The sequence below is a fragment of the Pleurodeles waltl genome, chromosome 2_2 (genome assembly GCF_031143425.1).
Source record: "Pleurodeles waltl isolate 20211129_DDA chromosome 2_2, aPleWal1.hap1.20221129, whole genome shotgun sequence".
In the NCBI taxonomy this organism is placed as follows: domain Eukaryota; kingdom Metazoa; phylum Chordata; class Amphibia; order Caudata; family Salamandridae; genus Pleurodeles; species Pleurodeles waltl.
In genome coordinates, this window is record NC_090439.1 from 1168815534 (window position 1) to 1168840371 (window position 24838).

The 24838-nt window shown below is 48.2% G+C and overlaps 1 protein-coding gene across 1 annotated transcript in view; it reads left to right on the plus strand.

The window, feature by feature from the left end:
* The first annotated feature begins 1931 nt into the window (after window positions 1–1931).
* CPSF1 (cleavage and polyadenylation specific factor 1) overlaps window positions 1932–24838 on the plus strand; it is a 274839-nt gene continuing 251932 nt past the window's right edge. Inside the window, exons 1-3 of the mRNA XM_069221150.1 lie at window positions 1932–2035; window positions 23697–23892; window positions 24709–24736. Coding sequence (XP_069077251.1) covers window positions 23749–23892; window positions 24709–24736 — 172 coding nt within the window. The 5' untranslated portion in view covers window positions 1932–2035; window positions 23697–23748. The remainder of the gene's footprint in view (window positions 2036–23696; window positions 23893–24708; window positions 24737–24838) is intronic.

Consider the following 24838-nt stretch of genomic DNA (forward strand, 5'->3'; position numbering starts at 1 on the left):
AAGGTATAATATTGAATAAAAGCACCTATCACTTGCAATTACTGTGAATTAAACTACATAAATATGCATGGATCCTTAAAGATCTTACCGCCTAGCATTCCCCAAGTTGTCTTGATAAAAACGCTATCCCACATGTGATCCTGGGCTTAGTGCCCATGACAGGAATGGATCACACAAGGGTCAATGGTAGTCCTTGCATGACGGCTGCTGTCGAACCTAGAGCGAGCCATTCGTAATGCATAGATTAGGCACAAGGAAACAAGAGGGTTGTGTTTTTATCATGACAAGTGGAAAAAGAAAAAGTTTGGTAGGGTTCTTGTAGATTCCTGCACATTCTTGTATTTTACGTAAGAGAATAAAGGAAAACTAGTGTTTCAAATGAACGTTTCACCTTCGCAGGGTATGGTGAGTAAGCTAAGTTTGTGGGATCCACAGACACCACACCTCTGTGGACTACCCGGTGTCTATTTTTCAGGAATTTCTGGGTTTGGTAGCTTCCCCTATATGGCGACGGAGCCAAGGACCAAAGGCAGGTGAACATCTTACAAAACCAGCTATTTTTGTGATGGTAATTTGTTCTCTCAACATTACATTTTGAGCCCTCCCCTGTCATGGTCACTTGCACATCCAAACAGGTGAGGAAACGTTCTTCTCTGGAGCCTTTGAGGAACGCTAGGTGGTAGGAAATTTGTGGCTGCCTGCAGATTCCTACACTTTCCCACGCAGAAATCCAGCATATTACTGCATTCACAACAATTTACTGCCACCAGACAAGGCCCCATCACATACATTCTTACACCACAGGACAGAATAATTAAGACCAGGAGCTTCATCCACCACTCTCACAATGTCTTAGGCTTCAGTTGTCAACAGGTATTGCAGTCATCAGCGTTGTGGTGGCTCCCAAGGCACCACATGCAGAGTGGGGGTCCATGACGACATCTGCAGAGCACATGACACACAGGGTTTCAAGCCAGTGGGCATATACACTGTTCCAATGTCACGAAAAAATACTGTGAAAAAAGTGAAGGCCAAAAATGGCCAGAGGAACTCCTTCTCCAGATCCACGTAGCTGCGCAGAAAAGAAGCTGATTCCAGAACATCCGGGGAGGGACTATATTGACTGAGTCAACATCATAACTCTGGAGTTGCACGACGTCCTCTAAATGGACAGAGTTACTGCTGAGGAAAACTTTCCGGATCCAGTCTGACGCCTTGGGGTTATTTGTCTCGATTACACACATTTTATTTTTCCTAATCATTACATGTTAATATATTGTTATATACATCATATTGATATGTTACATAGAAATGTCATATATTAAATGTGATTATACATCTTATTATATATCATATAGTTATTATGAACAAATACAATAATACTTTACACACAGGGATTCATGATAATCAACAATTTTCTTTCACTGTAGAAAAGTGGGAAAAATTGCATCTAACTATAATGTCCATATAACCTGTGTTTTTAAGGTAATTGTTATATTATTCAATAATACAATTTTTCCTTCCACTGTGGGAAGGAAACAGTTACTCAAACACAGGAATGCTTAATCTAATATTACAGTGCATACAAATGCATTTAAAGATACTGCTTGAAGGACTATTAATGCTCCTCGCATTGCGTGTTGGGGGAAAAGGGAGAGGAGGGGGACACGGGCAGACGGGGAGACACACACGTGCAGCTGTATGGCTCTGTCTCCCACTTGATCTCAGGGGGGACTCGCACGGATAGGCAGACAAACACGGTTAGCTTGAACAACGGCGCCTACCGTAGCCACTTCCAAGATGGCCACCGCTCACACATTGACTGCTTATCCCATCTCAAGATGGCCGCGCTTGCCACACTCCGAGCCCGCTTTGTCACTCTCACGCCCGAGCCAATATGGCCGCCACTCCGGTTGCTAGGCACGCCGAACCGGATATCCGGCTGTCGGGCCAGGAACCCGGAGTGCTCCATGCAGGTTTCTCGCCGGAAAGATAAAGTGGCCGGACCCGAACCGGCTGGTGGTGTGAGCGGGAGGTAGGGCGCCGCGTGTGGCCCCGGGGGGTGTGTGCACAGTGCGGGAGGGGGAGAGAGGCCTGATCTCCGCGGCCTGGGCATGGTACGAGGGTCCTCCCCTTTGTGGTGACAGCTTCTGCTTTCCTGCAACCCTTGTCACATCCCTGGCAGCCCCCCTGTCACAGAGGCCCCTGCTCTGCCCTGGAGGCTACTAACCCCAGCCTGGGGCCAGAGGACCCAGCTCTTCCCTGGAGACTACTAACCCCAGCCCCTGCCAGAGGGCCCAGCTCTTCCCTGGAGACTACTAACCCCTGCCAGGGGGCCCAGCTCTGCCCTGGAGACTAACAGCCCCTGCCAGAGGACCCAGCTCTTCCCTGGAGACTACTAACCCCTGCCAGGGGGCCCAGCTCTGCCCTGGAGACTAACAGCCCCTGCCAGAGGGCCCAGCTCTTCCCTGGAGGCTACTAACCCCTGCCCCTGCCAGAGGCCCCTGCTCTGCCCTGGAGGCTACTAACCCCAGCCCCTGCCAGAGGACCCAGCTCTGCCCTGGAGGCTACTAACCCCTGCCCCTGCCAGAGGGCCCAGCTCTGCCCTGGAGGCTACTAACCCCAGCCCCTGCCAGGGGGCCCAGCTCTGCCCTGGAGGCTACTAACCCCTGCCTGGGGCCAGAGGGCCCAGCTCTTCCCTGGAGACTACTAACCCCAGCCCCTGCCAGAGGGCCCAGCTCTGCCCTGGAGGCTACTAACCCCAGCCCCTGCCAGAGGCCCCTGCTCTGCCCTGGAGACTAACAGCCCCTGCCAGAGGGCCCAGCTCTTCCCTGGAGGCTACTAACCCCTGCCAGAGGGCCCAGCTCTTCCCTGGAGACTACTAACCCCTGCCTGGGGCCAGAGGGCCCAGCTCTTCCCTGGAGGCTACTAACCCCAGCCCCTGCCAGAGGACCCAGCTCTGCCCTGGAGGCTACTAACCCCAGCCCCTGCCAGAGGGCCCAGCTCTTCCCTGGAGGCTACTAACCCCAGCCCCTGCCAGAGGGCCCAGCTCTTCCCTGGAGACTACTAACCCCAGCCCCTGCCAGAGGGCCCAGCTCTTCCCTGGAGACTACTAACCCCAGCCCCTGCCAGAGGACCCAGCTCTTCCCTGGAGACTACTAACCCCTGCCTGGGGCCAGAGGGCCCAGCTCTTCCCTGGAGGCTACTAACCCCTGCCTGGGGCCAGAGGCCCCTGCTCTGCCCTGGAGGCTACTAACCCCTGCCCCTGCCAGAGGGCCCAGCTCTGCCCTGGAGACTAACAGCCCCTGCCAGAGGACCCAGCTCTTCCCTGGAGGCTACTAACCCCTGCCCCTGCCAGAGGACCCAGCTCTGCCCTGGAGGCTACTAACCCCAGCCCCTGCCAGAGGACCCAGCTCTTCCCTGGAGGCTACTAACCCCTGCCTGGGGCCAGAGGGCCCAGCTCTTCCCTGGAGACTACTAACCCCAGCCCCTGCCAGAGGGCCCAGCTCTGCCCTGGAGGCTACTAACCCCAGCCCCTGCCAGAGGGCCCAGCTCTTCCCTGGAGACTACTAACCCCAGCCCCTGCCAGAGGGCCCAGCTCTTCCCTGGAGACTACTAACCCCAGCCCCTGCCAGAGGGCCCAGCTCTTCCCTGGAGACTACTAACCCCAGCCCCTGCCAGAGGGCCCAGCTCTTCCCTGGAGACTACTAACCCCAGCCCCTGCCAGAGGGCCCAGCTCTTCCCTGGAGACTACTAACCCCTGCACGGTGCCAGAGGGCCCAGCTCTTCCCTGGAGGCTACTAACCCCTGCCTGGGGCCAGAGGCCCCTGCTCTGCCCTGGAGGCTACTAACCCCTGCCCCTGCCAGAGGGCCCAGCTCTGCCCTGGAGACTAACAGCCCCTGCCAGAGGACCCAGCTCTTCCCTGGAGGCTACTAACCCCTGCCCCTGCCAGAGGACCCAGCTCTGCCCTGGAGGCTACTAACCCCTGCCCCTGCCAGAGGGCCCAGCTCTTCCCTGGAGGCTACTAACCCCAGCCCCTGCCAGAGGACCCAGCTCTTCCCTGGAGGCTACTAACCCCTGCCCCTGCCAGAGGACCCAGCTCTTCCCTGGAGGCTACTAACACCAGCCCCTGCCAGAGGGCCCAGCTCTTCCCTGGAGGCTACTAACCCCTGCCTGGGGCCAGAGGGCCCAGCTCTTCCCTGGAGGCTACTAACCCCAGCCCCTGCCAGAGGGCCCAGCTCTGCCCTGGAGGCTACTAACCCCAGCCCCTGCCAGAGGCCCCTGCTCTGCCCTGGAGGCTACTAACCCCTGCCCCTGCCAGAGGACCCAGCTCTTCCCTGGAGGCTACTAACCCCAGCCCCTGCCAGAGGGCCCAGCTCTGCCCTGGAGGCTACTAACCCCAGCCCCTGCCAGAGGACCCAGCTCTTCCCTGGAGGCTACTAACCCCAGCCCCTGCCAGAGGGCCCAGCTCTGCCCTGGAGGCTACTAACCCCTGCCTGTGGCCAGAGGGCCCAGCTCTTCCCTGGAGGCTACTAACCCCAGCCCCTGCCAGAGGGCCCAGCTCTTCCCTGGAGACTACTAACCCCTGCCTGGGGCCAGAGGGCCCAGCTCTTCCCTGGAGGCTACTAACCCCAGCCCCTGCCAGAGGGCCCAGCTCTTCCCTGGAGGCTACTAACCCCTACCTGTGGCCAGAGGGCCCAGCTCTTCCCTGGAGGCTACTAACCCCAGCCCCTGCCAGAGGGCCCAGCTCTTCCCTGGAGACTACTAACCCCTGCCTGGGGCCAGAGGGCCCAGCTCTTCCCTGGAGGCTACTAACCCCAGCCCCTGCCAGAGGACCCAGCTCTTCCCTGGAGACTACTAACCCCAGCCCCTGCCAGAGGGCCCAGCTCTTCCCTGGAGGCTACTAACCCCTGCCTGTGGCCAGAGGGCCCAGCTCTTCCCTGGAGGCTACTAACCCCAGCCCCTGCCAGAGGGCCCAGCTCTTCCCTGGAGACTACTAACCCCTGCCTGGGGCCAGAGGGCCCAGCTCTTCCCTGGAGACTACTAACCCCAGCCCCTGCCAGAGGGCCCAGCTCTTCCCTGGAGACTACTAACCCCTGCCTGGGGCCAGAGGGCCCAGCTCTTCCCTGGAGGCTACTAACCCCAGCCCCTGCCAGAGGACCCAGCTCTTCCCTGGAGGCTACTAACCCCAGGCCCTGCCAGAGGACCCAGCTCTTCCCTGGAGGCTACTAACCCCAGCCCCTGCCAGAGGGCCCAGCTCTGCCCTGGAGGCTACTAACCCCTGCCAGGGGGCCCAGCTCTGCCCTGGAGGCTACTAACCCCAGCCCCTGCCAGAGGACCCAGCTCTTCCCTGGAGGCTACTAACCCCAGCCCCTGCCAGAGGACCCAGCTCTGCCCTGGAGGCTACTAACCCCAGCCCCTGCCAGAGGACCCAGCTCTTCCCTGGAGGCTACTAACCCCAGCCCCTGCCAGAGGACCCAGCTCTGCCCTGGAGGCTACTAACCCCAGCCCCTGCCAGAGGACCCAGCTCTTCCCTGGAGGCTACTAACCCCTGCCCCTGCCAGAGGACCCAGCTCTGCCCTGGAGGCTACTAACCCCAGCCCCTGCCAGAGGGCCCAGCTCTGCCCTGGAGACTAACAGCCCCTGCCAGAGGGCCCAGCTCTGCCCTGGAGACTAACAGCCCCTGCCAGAGGGCCCAGCTCTTCCCTGGAGGCTACTAACCCCAGCCCCTGCCAGAGGACCCAGCTCTTCCCTGGAGGCTACTAGCCCCTGCCTGGGACCAGAGGGCCCAGCTCTGCCCTGGAGGCTACTAACCCCTGCCTGGGGCCAGCTCTTCCCTGGAGACTACTAACCCCTGCCTGGGGCCAGAGGACCCACCTCTCCCCTGGAGACTACTAACCCCAGCCCCTGCCAGAGGGCCCAGCTCTGCCCTGGAGACTAACAGCCCCTGCCAGAGGGCCCAGCTCTTCCCTGGAGGCTACTAACCCCAGCCCCTGCCACAGGGCCCAGCTCTTCCCTGGAGGCTACTAGCCCCTGCCACAGGGCCCAGCTCTTCCCTGGAGGCTACTAGCCCCTGCCACAGGGCCCAGCTCTTCCCTGGAGACTACTAACCCCTGCCAGAGGGCCCAGCTCTTCCCTGGAGACTACCAGCCCCTGCCAGAGGGCCCAGCTCTTCCCTGGAGACCAATAACCCCTGCCCCTGCCAGAGGGCCCAGCTCTTCCCTGGAGACTACTAACCCCTGCCTGGGGCCAGAGGGCCCAGCTCTTCCCTGGAGGCTACTAACCCCAGCCCCTGCCAGAGGGCCCAGCTCTTCCCTGGAGGCTACTAACCCCTGCCTGGGGCCAGAGGGCCCAGCTCTTCCCTGGAGGCTACTAACCCCTGCCCCTGCCAGAGGACCCAGCTCTTCCCTGGAGGCTACTAACCCCTGCCTGGGGCCAGAGGCCCCTGCTCTGCCCTGGAGGCTACTAACCCCAGCCCCTGCCAGAGGGCCCAGCTCTTCCCTGGAGACTACTAACCCCAGCCCCTGCCAGAGGACCCACCTCTCCCCTGGAGACTACTAACACCAGCCCCTGCCAGAGGGCCCAGCTCTTCCCTGGAGGCTACTAACCCCTGCCTGGGGCCAGAGGCCCCTGCCCTGCCCTGGAGGCTACTAACCCCTGCCAGGGGGCCCAGCTCTGCCCTGGAGACTAACAGCCCCTGCCAGAGGGCCCAGCTCTTCCCTGGAGACTACTAACCCCTGCCTGGGGCCAGAGGGCCCAGCTCTTCCCTGGAGGCTACTAACCCCAGCCCCTGCCAGAGGGCCCACCTCTGCCCTGGAGACTACTAACCCCTGCACGGTGCCAGAGGGCCCAGCTCTTACCTGGAGAAGCCCCTGTTACGGAATGGTTGCAGTCCTTTCTTTGTTACAGTATTGACAGATCTCTTTTAGGGGGCGAAGCTTGTGTGCTGCCCTGTGGACAGGCCAAAAGTCCCCCGTCATGCAGTGGCTTTAGTCCGAGCAGAGCCTCGGCCCCTAGGTTCCAGGGTAGAAACATATTCCATGAAAGTCTTTCCAGTTCACCTATTGCCCACTCAATGTGGAACTGTCTCTTGGCTGTGTAGTCCTGGGAAGAATGTCTCTCTCCTCATGAGTGAGACTAACAATTGGCTCTGAGATTAATTGCTCACACGCAAGAGGCTAAATCGTACACCTGGTGAGAAGGAATGGAACCATAATTAAAATGTAACTTTGAGAAAACCTTTACAATGTTTTAAAACAGATTGAGAAAACAAAAAAAGCCGAAGCACGTCCTCTTACGATGCCAGAGGAGGGTTAATCTTGCTACACCTGCGTTATAGCTATATACTCCACACATTTAATGTTTTAGAACTCATATAGGCATTTGCACGTATTATTAATTTACTGTGCTTTTCGTTTTTTTTTTTTCTGCCTCTTTTAGTTTTTATTGATTTATCATTTATTTTGAGCGTTTTTATCTTTCTACTAAAGTGACTTCCTTTGATGTCTCCAGGGTCAACACTTATTTGGCATCACTTCCTATGATATAATCAGTATGCTAACTAGTTTTTATTCCTGAGAAATTTGAAAACTTGATAACGAATCTCTGAATTCCATCAGTTACAGAGATACTGGTAATTTGACCAGATGTCTTTAATTTAACATTCAAATACACGTTAATTTCAGGGAAGTCCAGACACTGTATACATTGAGTAGACTAACTGTTATAGTTTGACATAGATATTAAGAAGATATAGTTGAGCTAGGATTGATGGAGTACCGCCACAAACAAATTCTGACATAGGGCCTGATTTAGATCTTGGCAGAGGGAAATACTCCGCCACAAACGTCCGCCTATTACTATCCCACTATATCCTATGGAGATCGTAATACTGCAGATAGGTTATCTGGCACGTTTGTGACGGAGCATTCCATCCGCTGAGATCTAAACCAGGCCCAGAGTCTTGATGAGACCCATAACATTGAGACTGGGTCAAAACGTTGTTGGTATGTCTTGTGTTGTATTGTGGATGAGTAACTTTGGGGATCAGGCCTCGAGAAATCTATTCGCCTACTCACTATGTGGGTCAGATTTTATCAGGATGCTGTGTTTTTAAGGCCTACTGGCCCCCCAGGCGAGCTGACAAAGCAGGTCTTTTATTCACTCAGAAAGTGAATGAGCAATAAAAATACCTTTAAATCTTGTTTTTATCTTGTCAAATTTGCGGTGTATTCAAAGACATGGGTCAGATTTCAGCTTAGGTCTTCTTACAATTTGCTGCTTATTTTATCCTGGAGGTTGGTGTGTATTTTTCTTTCTCTGCCTGCAGAGTTAGAGGCTTTTGTAAAGTGACCTGTTTGCTGTACAACAAATCTAAAATGAAAGGCTGTAGGATGTTAGTTGTTTTATGTTCTTGTAGGATCTCAGATTTTTTTTTTAACATACAACATTTAAATAGTTTGTGAATAAACTGTACAAAGCATATTCTTGTAATTGTGATGGAAGCAAAGATTTGAATAGGGAAAAACAAATCGGAACACTTTACTTGGTGATATGAATATTTTTGCTGAAACCAAATTTCCACACATTCATGTTATTACACTCTGGTAGTATCAGTAGAACTACACGTTAGTGGGGCAGTTTGTAGCCATTTCAGTGGAAACTGTGCTGACCGTAAATTGCACCACCACATCATGCTTTATTATTTGTGAACTAAGAGGCAAATAAAGTGCAGTACCTTGTATACTGAGCTGCCTCAAGTTGTAATTTGAATGTATTCATTATAAATTGAACATAAAGATGTTAAGAGGTAAATCACGCGTCACCTGTGCCCTATATAGCACCAGATCCTTATTATGCTTGGAGGAAAAGTTTAGTCTATTAAATCAAACAAAATAATTTTTTCTACAGCAGAAATGCTGAACTCCGAGGTGCTCTCATTTGTGATAGCGAATACAATGTGACTGCAAAATAAAATATCTGCCTAGCATCATATAATTTGAGGCCAATTTACAGGCCAAGCCCATTACAGTTAGGTCGAGAAAATTATTCAAGTCAGTAGACCTGCAAGTCTGGTAACAGTCTTATGATTTTTGAGGCCTGCGGCTACTTGGCACTCTAGAGATCTTTCCCTCTTTTGGATAAAAAAAGCCTTTTATGATTTTAAGTAAATTTGTAAATATTTCTGTCACCATGAGGTTGGTGCATATAATAGAAATTGTTTGAATAGAGTGGTCTGACTTATATTTGATATTCATTTATTGTTGTTTATGCCAAGATACACCAAAGTGAAGTGATTAATTTGTGCCAGCACAGGTTATGAATTTTAACTTTTCAAATGAATCCCACAGGACACTAGTGAACCTTTTCTTGCTGCTACTCTAGTCTTGATTGGCTGTAGAGCGTCTGGTCAAGGCTGATGTTTTCTTGCTGGTGGAAAAGTGGGCTTGAACTCGAGCTATCACTGAAACAAATGACATTCTCGAGAGGCATTCATCAACTCCTTTCTTGAAAATAGAGTATAAGATTCTGTTCCAGGTTCTTGGTGCTCCACCTGAAAAGGATTGGCTAAGAGGTTCTTGGGAATACATGTTTTCTTATGTTTTTTCCAGTAGTGTGGTGCTGGTAGGTGCTGTTGTTGAATGATGCAGACTATCTGCCTTACGGTTGTAGCAAGTCTTTGGTAGGGGTGTTTTCTTATTCCAATAGCCCTTCAGAGTGTGGTGACCCTTTTCTTAATTTGTCTCCAGAATTTCGAAATGTCACTTTATGTGCACACTGTTTAAGTTTGGGTTGCTGACTTTGCGTCCATAGATTAGGATTCAGAGAAGTAACTGATGTACCTTTTGTTTTTGGCCATTAAGCAATTCTGGCATTTTCCTAGTCCACTGCAGGATGGACGCTTTCTTAACCTCTGCGACCCAATGGTAACTGAAGCCTCTTGCAATGCAGGACTGGTTTCAAGATTTTTGACAGAATTTGTTGTTTTCCAGACAGCCCTGTCTAAAATAAACCAGTTTGCATTTATTGGTATAGAGTGGACATATTTTGTGTAGCATTTTATTTGCTGCATGTGTGGTGTGTACTAATTCTGCACACATATTAGATTTTTTTTCTTTTCTGAAACAGAATGACAAAGGTCTTTAAAAAAAAAAAAAAAAAAAAAACTTTTCTGGAGTTTGCAGCTCTTCTTCCGTGGGTCCTAGGTTGACTAGATCTCTTGTACAAAAAGATTTGTTTTTTTATTATTATTGTTGTTACTTGTATCTCTATAGTATCAGACCTAGGTCCTTTTTGAGAGGCCAGAATCAATGGGTGTTATGTGTGGAGTTCACATTAAGTGCAGTAACCTTCATGGTATTTCATTGTCTGTCATTTAGTATCTGAAATCACTTCTGGACCACACCATAGACTGAGAACTCTTTCATTCACAAGCGATGTGCACATGAGATTATTTACATATTCTTGGCAGTAGGACAACTTTACTACACTTTTTTTTGTGCTCCTGAACAATGTAGTTCGGGCCACGAGGATCATTAGCTTAGAAGTGCACGATAACCAAATGGAGGTGCTGCTTCTGGGTCCCTTTATCTATCGACAAGCAGTCTACACATGAGTCTGCCCGCAATGCTTGTAGGCCTTAGTATTCTCTTATCAAGAGAACTTGGGAATACTTTGAGGGCAGACTTCAACTTGTTCCTCTGAGCTCTTTTGGGCTCTTCCCCACTCCCAGTTTTACAAAGTTCTCCCTGTCAGCCCCTCAGAACAACAGTGGGTGGTTTAAATCTTTAGAAGCTAGAATATTGAACTCCCTCTCAGTAGACCCTCCAACTTACCAATTGACTAAAGAGCAGGTGAACGAGACTCTGGCAGCTGCCTAATCTTTGGTGGATTCAGTTTGTATTTTATTTATTTTTATTACATAGCGCTGCAGACCAACGGTCAGTGAGTGCTTCACGAGTGAGAACACTTGTGTAACCAGCATCAGGATAAATTGCTTTTGAGTTTGGGTTTCCTTTATGGTTCTTGAATTCTTGGTGATCAGAGAGAAAGCGGTAAGTTTAGTGCCGTAACCGAGGCCCCTATAAGCCCTGTGGTGCAGGGGTGGGGGGGCGACCACCAGAGGAACACCTCAGCACAGGACTGGTCCTGAGAGTTCCTGAGTAAGTCTTGAGGCGGAACCCCTCCATGTACTTTGCGGGGGGCCCTGAAGTTTCGTTACACCACTGGTAAATTATTGTTCTTGTTTTCAATAGAAATTATGCCTGTATGGTGTATTGTGTAGTAATAATTTGTTTTGGATTATGGCCAGTGTAGGAGGCTGGTCTGGTTTGTAGTGGATACCACAGGTACTTAAACCTTATACCAGGTCCAGTTATCCCTTATTAGTTTAGTGTAGTCATTGTCCTGAATGCAGGCTCTCTAGGGGTAGTGTGGCTTAGTAGCCAAGGCCTAAGTAGGAGACATGGAAAGCTCATGCAATACCACTGTAGTCACACAGTACTTACACACATGAAAGAAAATAATCAGTGTTACAAAAATAAAGGTACTTTATTTTGGTGGCACAAATGCCAAAAATACCATAAAGACTAAGGTAAGTTATACACAAATTATATACACTAGTATTCAGAAATAGCTGTAAAAACAGTTAGAAAACAGTGCACTTGGTGAAAATCACAATAGTTAGAGATGGGCCTGGGGAAACACAAACCATATACTAGGAAAGTGGAATGCGAAAGTCGGTTTCCCACCTAGGCAAGTGTAGTGTGTAAAGGGGCGCTGAGACTGTTAGAAAACACCAAAGGTAAGTACTAGAACCCACCAGAGAGCCCAGGAAAGCAGGAGTAAATCACAGTAACCTTCCTAGAACATACAAGAACACAAGAAAGAAGATTATGCAAAAAACAGAAGAGACTGTAGGACACCATCAATGGCGTTCTGCACCTGAAGACCTGTGGAAGAAGGGGACGAAGTCCAAGAAGCACAGAAGAGTCCAGGGAGAACAGGAGCTCCTGCTTACCCAGATGAAGGCGAAAAAGAAGAACCACTGGTGAAGAACAACAGCCAGTACTGCACTCAAGAAGACTGATGTGGGTTCCTGGTTGGTGCAGATGATATCCCACGCCAGATGGATGATTGCAGTCTGTTTGCGTCACTGTATTCCGCCAACAAGCCTTGGCACACGGAAAGCTCACGGTTAGTGGAAAATGGCACTGCATGGGACTAGGAGGGACCTTGTGGACTTTACCCAGGAGGGGGAGGCAGAGGGGGCTCTCAGCAACTCAGAGAGCCCTCAGAAGATCAGGCAGCGCACACAGGTGTCCCACAGCACGGGGACAAAGAAGGTGCAAAAGGAGGCCCACACAGCACTAAACAAAGGGCTCCCACGCTGCCGTAGAACCATGCAGGAGGCTGTGCGTCGCAGGAAGAAGTGCTGGGGGCCGGAGCTGTACGGTGCACGAAGAAGTTTGTGGAAAGATGCCAACACGCCTTGGCAAAAGCAAAACACGCAGCACACAGGGTACTGTCTTGCATAGGGAGGCAAGCTCTTACCGCCACCAAATTTGGACATCAGGTCCGTTGGGACCACTTCAGTCCACCACCTGTGATGCTGGATTCATGCACTTCGTCAGGAGAGGGGACCCAAGCCACCGGTTGTAGCTGCAGAGTGGTGCCTGCTGAAGCAGGGAAGTGACTCCTTCACTTCAAGGGAGATTCCTTCGTTCTTCTGGTGCAGGCTGAAGACTGGCTGTCCTATGAGGCTGCACAACCGGGAAACAGTTGCAGTTGCTGGTAGGAGCTGAAGAGACAATGTTGCAGAAGTTGTCTTTGCTTCTTTGTTGCAGTTGTAGAGTTCCTGGAGGGTCCGGATGCAGTATCTTCAGTAAGAAGGCAAAGTAAAGGATGCAGAGGATTCCTGCTGTAGTCTTGCAATCTGAATCTGAAAAACCACCCAAGAGAGAGACCCTAAATAGCCCTGAAAGGGGGATTGATCAGCTACACAGATAATCACTTATCAGGGGAGGGCTCTGACGTAAGCTGCTGGCACTGGCCACTCAGATGCTCCCAGAGTTCCCTGCCACCTTGGAATCCAAGATGGCAAAACCCAGGGACCCTCTGGAGGAGCTCTGAGCACCACCCCTGGGGTGGTGATGGACAGGGGAGTGATCACTCCCCTTTCCTTTGTCCAGTTTTGCGCCAGAACAGGGACTTGCGGTCCCTGAACTGGTGTAGACTGGATTATGCGAGGAGGGCACCATCTGAGCCCTTCAAAGCATTTCCAGAGGCTCTTGGAGGCTACCTCTCCCATGCCTATAACACCTATTTTCAAAGGGAGACAGTGTAACACCTCTCTCCCAAAGGATATCCTTTGTTCTGCCTTCCTGGGCTTGAGCTGCTCAAGTAACAGGAGGGCAGAAACCTGTCTGTGAGGAGGCAGTAGCTAGGGCTGCCTGGAAAACCTCAGAAGTCTGTAATGGCAGTTCTGGGGTCCTGTAAGGAGCCCACAGAAATCATGGAATCATACAACCAATGCTTGGAAAAAACTTGGGGTATGATTCCAACATGTATGATACCAAATATGGCCACATTCGGAGTTTCCATTGTGAAACTGGGCATAGGTGGTGACCTATGTTCAGTGCACACTTAAAGTGGCGTCTCCGCACTCTTGAAGTCAGGGAATATGGTCTTGGTGGTCGTGGGGGCACCTCTGCTAGTGCAGGGGTGCCCTCACACACAGGTACTCTGCACCCAGCCTTTAAGGCTGGAAGGACTGCAATAGGGGTGACTTATAAGTGACCTGGTGCAGTGTAAATGGCAATGAAAAGGTGCATGCACCATTTCACACAGGCTGCAATGGCAGTCCTGCAGAGGCCTTTGCATGGCCTTCCTATGGGTGGCAAAAGAAATGCTGTTTTAACTGAAATGTTCACCTAACTATAAATTAAAGTCACTTTAACCTTTGTTTTTCATTGAATTATATTTGTTCTTGTGTGTGTGTGTGTGTGTGTGTGTGTGTGTGTATATGTGTATATGTGTGTGTGAATATATATATATATATATATATATATATATATATATATATATATCTCAAAATAAACAAGTCCCGGAATACCGAGGTGTAGCCAGTGGCGGTCCGACCATGGAACCGGGCAGTCCAAATATAACGGAAGTAATCAAGGCTACGGCTGAAATGCGTGGGGAGGAGTAATCTGCTGATAGTAAAGAATAATTTGCAACTTTCCTTGGGTGTCTGTACCTTTTCCTCCTATTGTGCAAGGATACGCTATTGCATGCATGTATGTATATATATATATATATATATATATATATATGTTTATTACCTAGTGGCAGTCACCACTGGGTAGTTAGAGTTAGGACCTAGTTTCTACATAAAAAGCATTTTTACTTGTTTATATCTTTGGCGTCGCTTGACTAATCTTCACAAAACTTTCAACAACAAAAAATTGCCACTCACGTCAGCGGCCGCCTGGAAAGTTTTGGGGTGATCAATCCAGGGGAACTGAGAAAAGGGGGGTGGGGTAAGTCCCAAAACATGTTTTCCCCATTCATTTTTCCTTAGGGATTTTGAACAGCGATAGCACCAAAACTACTGGACGGAATTACACCACATTTGGCAGAAAGGTAGGGATTGGCCCAGTAAGCAACCTTTTTTGTTTTGGTGTATTTCCGTCAATTAGTTTTAGAGAAATTAAAGAAAATCCATATTTGTGTATATATAAGGACGCAAAGGATTCGGAAACCCTCCCGATCTCGTGCAGAGCTCTGGTTGACTAATTACACTTCAACAACGAAGCCGTTGAGGTGTTGTCAGCCATCTTGGGACTCTGCTGAAGCTGAACTCAAATGTCTGTTTATCTAGCAAAGGTTTTAAACATAGGATCAGCACAGTGCTATCCACACCGAGCTAGATCAGGACAAAGTCTTTTGCTATTTGTACAGCAAAGTGGAGTGGTAAATTGCTTTTGTCATTTTACAGCTTGGCGAGGATGACACTGTGTCAATCCTATGCTTAAAGATTTTGCTGTACAAATGGCAAAAGACTTTGTCCCTATTGAGCTCAGTGTGGATAACACTGTGCTGCTCCTATGCTTAAAACTTTGCAAGATAAGCAGATATTTGAGGTGAGCAAATCTAGAGTGTCGCTAGTGTTGTAGAGTGCTCCTTACTGGAGCTGCTCTCCACCTAAATTTGGGAACTACCCAGAGTTCTCTCTTGTGTTTTGCATAATTTATGAGTCACTCTAACCCTGCAAGGGACTTGTGTTGAGAGATATATATATATATATATATATATATATATATATATATATCACTGAAATAAACCAAAGGTTACAGGGCTGTTATAGCTAGGTTCTGAATTTAGTCATACAAACCTATAGAAATTCAGCAGTTATAGTTGTTCTTTCAAGTAACTATAACTTGCCCCCTATGGTAACTATAACTCGGGCATCATGCCATGCACAGGTTTTCTTAAAAAATGTGACTGCTATTGTTTCATTTATAATTTTAAGGAAGTTCTCATGACTGCTGTAATATCTGGGGTAATTAGCAGTGCAAAGCGAGGGCGCCAGTTATTGTTACCTTAGGACACGAGTGAACAAGCTCTTAATCTTCGGAAGTCATTGTGGCCCTATATATATATATATTTGTTTTCCCTTTAATACCTCAAAAACTACTGAACGGATTTACACCAAATAAGCAAAAGCATATCTGCTTTCCAAAATTTAGCTTTCTGCCAAATTTGGTGTAATTCCATCCAGTGGTTCGGGCTGTAGTCGTGTCTAAGGGTCCTGTGGGAATTAACATGGAAAAATGCAACTTTTTTGTCCCTCCTCCCCACTTTTTCTCGGCCCCACATGATTGATCACCCCAAAACTTTACGTGTGCAACAAGAATTACTGGGGGCACTTTTTTTGGGAAATTTTAGTGAAGATTTGTCAAACGGTGCCAAAGATATAGGCAAGTCAAAAAATGCTTTTTCTATGGAAACATGGCCCTAACTATAACTACCTAGTGGCAAGTGCCACTTGGTAATATAATCACTTAACAGCGGTGTGGAATTTAATAAAATATCTGCTTGTCCATCGAAAAGTTGCTTCTTAAATCTACTTGTCCTGCGAAAAACTCTATTTGTCCCTTAGGTACCATGTAGTGCGGCAACAAATTATGACCGCAGTCTCTTTATGTAAGAGCTCTGATAATAGCCCCTCTGATTATGCTGGGGCTACTACTATAGTATGACTTGAATACTTGCAATTTCAATCCCTACTATACAATTTCCTTATTTTGCCACCTTTCTGATGATCTACATACTTGAGCTGGAGGAAGCAGTAAGCAATAGTTCCAGGGCTGGAAAGGAGTCTGCAAACCTACTAAATTACATGCTTAAGGATTTTCACCAGCTCTTCTCTAATCTTTCCCCTTAGTGAGAAAGGCTGGAAATGTACTTCTGACAATGGCCGAAGTAGAAGTTATTCCAATGTTGGGAAGAAGTTGGTTGGAGGGAAAGTGAACTTGTAAAGGCTCAGTAGATTTTCACATGAGCAAATCTACACATGAATAATTGCTCGGGCTAAAATACAGTTAACAAATATTTTCTAGGAGTATGATTTCCTGGTCAACTTACGTACGATTTTGTGAATTCATGAAAGCCACTAATTCAGAGACATACCAATGGTGCACTTTTGTGACTTAATTTACAAATTGGGTCCCTAATTAGGTTTGGCGTTAATACATTTTTTAAAAATTAAACTTCTATTTCTATCTCTATTGGCTGGCTTTACTCTGAGTGATTGCATTCTTCTCTTCCACAAGGAGCATATTGGCTCGCAAAGTAGTTTTGTTCATTGTCAGGAACTACTGTGGCAATTTGTGACGTAACAAAACTGGAGGTGCCTCAAAGATCATGTAGGGCCCCCCTCCAGACTCACTCAGGGCAGGTGCTGTGCTGAGGGGGCCCCCTGGAGGCTGGTTGTGGGGCCTTTGTTATGCCACTGGTAATGGTTTATTTTTTTAGACCAAAAACATTTTTTTTGCCAGTGTTTGTTACAATGGCGAGGGCCTGGCAGCTCCCACAATAATAAAGTGTTAAAGTCATGGTGAAACAAGACAAGTATTGATGAAACCAAAAGACTCACAAAAATGTTGGATCGGTTGGGTTGCCAGTGTTTGTTTATTTTCATGCTTCCCATAATCTTGTTGAAAATGGTTACACTGATTTTCCATTAGGAATAGGTTTTGGAAATACTAACATGCATCAACACATTTTTACTAAATTACGCTTCAAAAAATTGGCACATAAATGTCATAGTGGTGAAAAAAATAAATTCTGCACATTTTATTCCTAAAGCAAAGAATCATCACTTTTGCTTACAAGCTTCTGCAAACATTTGGATCTAATCGATGAGTAATCTGGGAGCATTATACTTAGCCTCATATTGTTCAACTTTTCAAATGTGTGTACACCTTTATTTTTTTTTTTATTTTTTTATTTTTCTTTTCCTGCAACCACTGTCAGCAGTGCAGTGTGACCTTAAAACGTGTATTTACAGCACTCACCCTAATAATGAAGATTTTCCATGAATGAACCATAAATACAAGTTCTAACAGTATTAACATATGGACACACATTACCTCAACTGCAGACCGTTTCCTTCTGTGTAAGCTGGCAGCCAAAGGGTTTGTGCTGCAGGGTTTTTGGCCTACATGTCCCAAGGACAAAATAAACATGAAAACTTTTTGCCAGTGACCCCAAACAATATGTCCCGGGCGTCGGGCAATAGGAATTCCACATCCCTGCTTAAAAAAGGTTACAGTGGCGTTCTAGTTCGCGTCACATTTTAGGCATTCAAAACCATAGAAATTCACCTGGTATAGTTAGCTATCTCAAACTATAACTTGTGCCCTAAGATAACTATAACTCGTGCCCTCGCCATTAACTTTTTTTCATCAAAATCATTACTGCTAATATTACATTGATATTGTCAATTATGTTATCACAGATGTCATGAGTGCTGTAATTTGTGGGATAATTAGCAGTGCATGGCAAGGGCGCAAGTAATTTTAATTACTATATGTTAATCCAGCCAGGCCCTGTGGCCAACCCCTTATAACCACCCAACCTTGCGCCGCGCTTGGCCTTTGGTCAGGCTCTGTGGCCAACCCCCCTAACCAACCACCCACCCACATGCTGTGCACAGCCTTTGGCCATGCACAGCAGGAGTTGGCTGCAGGTCTGCATGGCCCCCTTCCCCTGTCTGATTTTGGTCCCAGAGACCCCATCCCCCAGGGCCCAGTCTTCAAAAAAATTAAATTTGGGGGGTGGACCCATGCAGCCCCCCTCCCCTGGGCGATCTCGGCCCTGGGGTCCCACCATGTCAACTGGGTGCTCCCCACGGCACCCAGTCACCAGCATTGGGGACCGCAGGGGGAGCCAGAAGGCCCTTGCTGTTCCAACCGGCTCTCCCGTCCTGGGGGAGCAGGTATTGGTGTCACAGACTGGGAGCTGCTAAACATGCAGCTCCCTGTCTGTGAGAGCAATAGTTTTCTCTGTTTCCCTGCCTGCATCTCTGCAGTCATGGAAACAGAGGAAACCTCAGCTTCCAGCAAATGAGAGCTGCTTTACACTTGCTGAAACTGGTGGGTTTGCTGTAACTTGGCAGGAGCTGTCAAAAAGCCAAGTAAGAGCAAACCGCTTTGTCACGGGGGTCGGCACCCTGGAACATAGCAGGAACCGTCCCTGGGGAGTGGTGGTCTCCACGACCATTATTGGCTCCACACGCAGCTCTCCTCCAACATTTTAATTAACCCTAGGGAAGTGGTCCTCTGGGCCAGGAGTCTGCAACGGACCCCCTATCTTATTTAAAATTTTCCCCAGAGAGGTGGCAGTCCCTGGGATTGGGGAGGGGTGTGCCCCCTTCCCTTGCATTTCTTTTTATATTCTTCCCCAGGTAGATGGCGGTCCCTGGGGCTGCGGGGAGGAAGGCTGGGCAGCCCTCCCGCATTTAATTAGGTAGCCCCGGGGAGGTGGCAGTCCCCGGGGCGTTAGGAGGGGATTGCACCCTCCCCATCACATTTAATACTGTTTGGTCTGTGGAGGTGATCACACACATTTTTGACACATTTTTATCTCAGAATGCCCCAGGGAGGTGGCAGTCGTCAGGGCAAATGAAAGTCCAGGGGGGGGGGGTCATTTTTAAAGCCCCCAACGTCCCGGGACCTGGCCCACTTGGGGTCAAAAGAAAAGGGAAAAAAATTCCTGAAAATCAGCAGATATTCCCAACATTTTTAAAAGAATGCTTTTTAGCCGTGGCAGAGTTCATGAAGGACCCCTAGACCAAGGCTTGGTGCTCAGGGTGACCCTACCCAGGCCCCTTTTCTTTTTTGTTGTGGGTCTCGGCTGAAGCAGAGTCCCAAGATGACTGCCAACACTTCCTTGTTGAAATGTTGGCAGCCAATCAGATATCACCACGGGGACAGTTGGCTCTGCTGAGGATCTGCGTCCCTAGGTATCTATATTTTTTTTAAAACTGTTATATCTCCAAAACTACTGAAAGTTTTACACCAGATCACACACAGCACGTTTTCTGGACCAGGAACTAGCTTTCTGTTAAATGTGGTGTAATTCCATTTAGCGGTTAGGGCTGTAGTCGTGTTTGAAAATTTGAAAAATCCCATTGACATGGCATGGGGAAAAAGTGTTTTGGGACCCCCCTTTTTCTTGGTGGATCACCCCAAAACTTTCATATTACCAGTGGTGTTCGCCAATGGGTAGTTATAGCTAGGATCATGTTTCCGTAGGAAATTCCTTTTTGTGTTGCTAATAACTTTGTTGCTGTTTGAGGAATCTCTACGAAATTTTACAAAAAAGTGGTAGTTTTTAATTAGTTTGAATTAGTTTGCACATGAAAGTTTTGGCAAGAGGGAGCTGAGAAAAGGGGATGGCGGGGTCCCAAAATGCATTTTCTCCATTCGTTCTCCGTAAGAAATTTAGACAGCTACAGCCCAAACTGCTGAACGAATTTGCAACAAATTTGGCAGAAAGCTAGATCTTGGTCCAGAAAGACTACTTTTTGTGTTTTAGTTGTAGTTTTGTTGTAGTTCAAAAAGTTACATTTCAAAAAGATAATATATATTCTGCCATGAAGGATCCATAGAGCTGACCGATCTTATCCTGAGCTCTGATTAACTGCAGTAAACATACATACACACAGAGTCTGAATTCGCAGTCCCCAATAATCTACATCCACATTTTATGGGTCTTAAGGGTGTTCTCTTTCTCAGCTCATAATTGGATTCCAGCCTTTGTCCCCCCCCCCACCCCTACTGGGCCAAGTTAATTACTCTGCTCCCCAGCAAAGGGATCAAAGCTTTCCCCCACCAAAAATAAGTAAACTGTGATTGAGTCACTTCCCATGAAAGGAAAGGGTGAGGAGGAAATCTACATTTGACAATTAGCTTCTCATGCTGCACCTGGGATGGGACAATCTAGGCCCACTGAAATAAAGGAAGGAGCCTAGACCTCTGGAACCAACACAGTAGGAGCTAACCTTTTAAAGTTTTAGTGGGAAGGGATCCAGCAGCTTTTTTCAGCTAGGAGCAAAGCAGGGAAGCTCTTACAAAAGAAAACATGAACTCACCATTTGGATCGTCCCAGAATGCTGTGCAGGAGGGTTGGGCCAAGGGTGGAGAGATGTTGTGGAATTGTAGGATTTACCAGGGGAGCCTGGCCCCTAAGTCGTTCCACTCTACCTAAAAACCTCAGCACAATGCAGAGACTGTTGAGAAGATTTTAAACCTAGGAGTGACAACAGCAAAAGGATGCCCAGCTGAAAAGAGAAGCCACCTGTTGACCTGCAAGGATAGACCAAGGACTTTGACCCTAACTGACCCCCCTGACCAGAATACGTCTCTCCAGCGCCAGTTACGATGACCTCCTTGTTCGCTCTGTTGGCCAGTTAAAGGAAAGGACCCAGACTCCAGTGCCACCCAGTTGCCCTTCATAAAGCCATGAGAGACTCGGGCCTGGGAGTGTTGCAAGAACAGTGTTTTGCTGGCTGGCTGTAGCAGGGGAGGAGAAACGAGCCAGACACAGGAGAAGCTGATGTAAGGAGCCAGAAAATCCTGCTTCCCACAAAGAAACACTGCTTAGAAGATCTGCTTGAAAATATTCATGGAGGCTAGGATTTTCCACCTGGAACAAAACAAGCCAAAATGGAACAAAAGTGTCTGGATGGGGCCAGAGATATGCAGCGAGCAGCGAAGCACATGGCTCTCTGCCCAGTATTGGAGAATTCCTCCAAAGAGGCAATGTGCATTTCACCCCTTTACGGGGGTGTCTGTAGGCCTAACCCAGTACTCCTTTCCACCTCCACACCGCGCCCCCAAATCTCACTGAGGTCCTGCGCAAGTATTTGTTTTCTGTCTCAGAGTTACAAGTCGAAAAATGAACTCCCACCTAACATATAGCTGATGTGCAATGGTTATGTTTTTAATCATAGGGAGAATATGTACATTATACTCAAAATAGTCATGGATATGGTTTTAATTTCTCAATTTTTGTTTATGACACATAACATGTTCCATGTTCTCCACTGCCATGAAGAGGTTCCATGCTCAGAACGAAACGTGTTGGCTGTCTAGCTGTTCGAATAACGATTCTGACTAGAATACTGAATAAAGAATGAACAAAGGATTGAGAATACAGCATCTGCTTTTTGACTTTGGAGTGACTAAACTTATGAATTTGTCATGTAGAACATTTGTCTGAGTGTGCACTGTGGGTTGATTTTATATATTTGCCACGTAGCTCCAAGTAAGCTACAAAGGTAGATGGCTCTGTCAGTAGCTGCACCCAGTTTATGCACCAATTTGAACGGACGCAGGCTTGCAGTACCCTGGTTAATCCTAGCTGCTGGTGCAGATCTGTTGGGCAACACGGGGTATGCCCAAGGAGTGGTACTTCTCAACCAGGCCACATCACTACCTACACTTGATATTGATGGTTTATTCTTAGCAGAATCTTTGCCTTTTTATCTGCAGTCCATGATATGCCTACTAGTTCCCTCTGGTAAATCTGGGTAACTGGGTCCCGCATGAGTGTTAAGATGCATGGGGTAGGGATACTCATTTTGTGACCTGCTCCCTGATTGCATGTTGTACACTGCTCATTAAAGTTATCGGGGTCTGTACTGCTGTTTCCCCTTTCTCCCTCTGTGCCCCTCACCCATGCTACTCTCTGTATTTCACATCCACCCCCTAATAGAATTCATAATTTCTTTCAACTGCTGACCTAAAATTGTCAACTTTGGTGTGTGGTGGGGCAGTTGGTGGTGTCCCTGCAACTTGGAACATTCACGTTTGCCCCTTCTGGGGTCTTATTTGGACCTAAGGCCTCCCAATCTAGTCCTGCACAGACCTCAGGGAGACTTACTTGCCTTTACATCCATCACAGGATTGGAAGCCTTTAGGCAGTCTGAGGCAGCATGAAGACAGACCATGCTCCCAGTGAGCAGGTGGAAGACTGGCATCCTAAGTACCTTTGTTTGAACCCCGTATTCCAACATCAAGTGACATTTCTTTAGTCTGCAAAAATCTAGTGTGTTATGCAAACAATAACCTTGAAAGAACTCTCAAGCCATGACCAAAGGAGCCTTCTCTAATAGCTTTCATGAGCTCTGCTCACATATCTGACTTGCATACCATTGTTGTAGTACTCTTTCCATCTTCAAGCAAATTCATGCCAGTGGTTACAATTTTGACTTCCATTATTGCTGGCTGAACCCCATCTGATCTGGTGCTGTCCATTGTAACAAGCGCCGCTGCCCTAAGGGGTAGAATTAACATAGTCCTTCAAATGTGTTATGGGTGTTTCCCTTCCTTCTAACCATCGCTGAGCAGTAAAACATACCCGCTGCATCCGTAGTTTCCTCTGGTCCGTTAAGTTCCAGTAGATCACTATTCGAAAATAACGTTTGATCCATAGTACATCAAGCAAGTCTTTGGGACCCGTCTTGCCAGAACCCAATACATCCCTTTTCTTCTCATCCATGAACTTTTACCTTCCCCAGCCCTCCAGTCTTGTTTGCAGGTGTGACCAGGTAAGGCACAGATAACATGCTGGAAAACAGTTATTATTGGGTTCCGCATATTTCCATCATACAAAGTGTACTTCACTTTTATAGTATGCATAAAGATGGTGTCCAAGCCACTAAAATGCTTAGTTAGGGTGAATACACATCTAGAATCAAGACTGTCTGCCTGTAAACATGTAGGTTGTTGGCCAGGCCTGGACTGTTGGACTAGGGCCTGTGTGTCTGGTGTACAAGGGAGTGAAATTTCGAGAATGGGATGGTGTTCATCTGAGGACAGCTTGGAATGTGTGCCGATCTTATATATTGTGTTCACGTGTAGGGTGAAGTATGTTTCTGTGTGTATGCCTGTGGGTGTATGTGCAGATCACCTGGACACAGCAGTAGATTTCTCAGCTGGAGCATGAGTAAAGTGGACTCCGGACCACAGATTAGTGGGTTGCTGACACCGGTATACATTTGCTCTCTAGATAAGTGCATACTTGTGGGTATGTATACAGGTAGCGTCCAGCTGGAATGTGCGTAGATCCGAATTTGACCACTACTGTCCTACATGGATGTGATATCTGTTCCTTTATTCCCCAGGTGACCTTCCTTTCCCTCTGGCTGGGGCTCCTCGGCACAGCCACCTCCCAAGATGTATGCAGTTTACCGACAGGCTCATCCGCCCACCGGGATTGAGTTCTCCATATACTGCAACTTCTTCTCCAACTCGGAGCGGAACCTGGTGGTGTCTGGAACCTCCCAGCTCTATGTGTATCGCCTGAACCATGATGTCCAGGTATATTTTTTTCTTTCCTCTTCAGGCCGGTGCCTGTCCAATCAGTCCTGGCCCACCTGGATTCTGGTACTCATTAGGTTGGGGAAGGGGTGCAGGAGCTGTAGCAAGTCCGTAGTCATGCCCCAAAGTGGAGAGGTTGTTGAAGCATTTAGCCAATGGATCCCTGGCCAGTGATCAACTTTGTCGCTGTGCAGACATATTATTATTGGGTACTGGAGGTTCTTGGGCTTCTGGAATACCTGGAGCAGGAATTGCAAGTGAAATGTGACTCCTTTTGTCATCAGGGACACTCAATCTATTGACTTGTTTCACATTTGTCTGTAAATAACACTGTTTGAGTACATTTCATCCTCAGTTTAAGGCCAAGTACATATTGACTTGCCCATGAAGGCCGTTTTTGTGTCAGTGTTTCATTGCATGTTTTCAGCCTCTTCCATAGATTTGTATATGACGTTTTTTCCTAGTGTTTTACCATCCTCTGTAGGGAGTTTGTAATCCCACAGATGGTGGTTGTCCTGCTGTGTAAGACTAACACCACTTCACCACTCTGCACACGACAAAGAAGCTCCTTGTGTAAGGCAATCTCTCATTGATTATTATAATTTGGGTCATCGATGTGTTAGAATCCTACGACTGGGCCTTAGACTAAACTAGTGAGACCGGGCACAAAGCACTGCAGATGCAGCGCCTTGAGACCCTCACGGGTAAATAGCTGCGCTCTACAAATCCCTGATTAATTGATTGATTGCTGTTACAAAGATTTTTCCATTGGTAGAGTAAGTTATGCTCATGCTGATTCTTTATGTTTCCTTCCAGAGCTCCAGCAAAGGAGACAAAAGTACAGGTAACATCACCAGGGGGGCTGTATTCTTTGGGGTGTGGTAGAGGGTAGGGGACTGATGGTTCTGTTTGCCCACGCAGCTTTCCCTTATATAACCCCACTTAC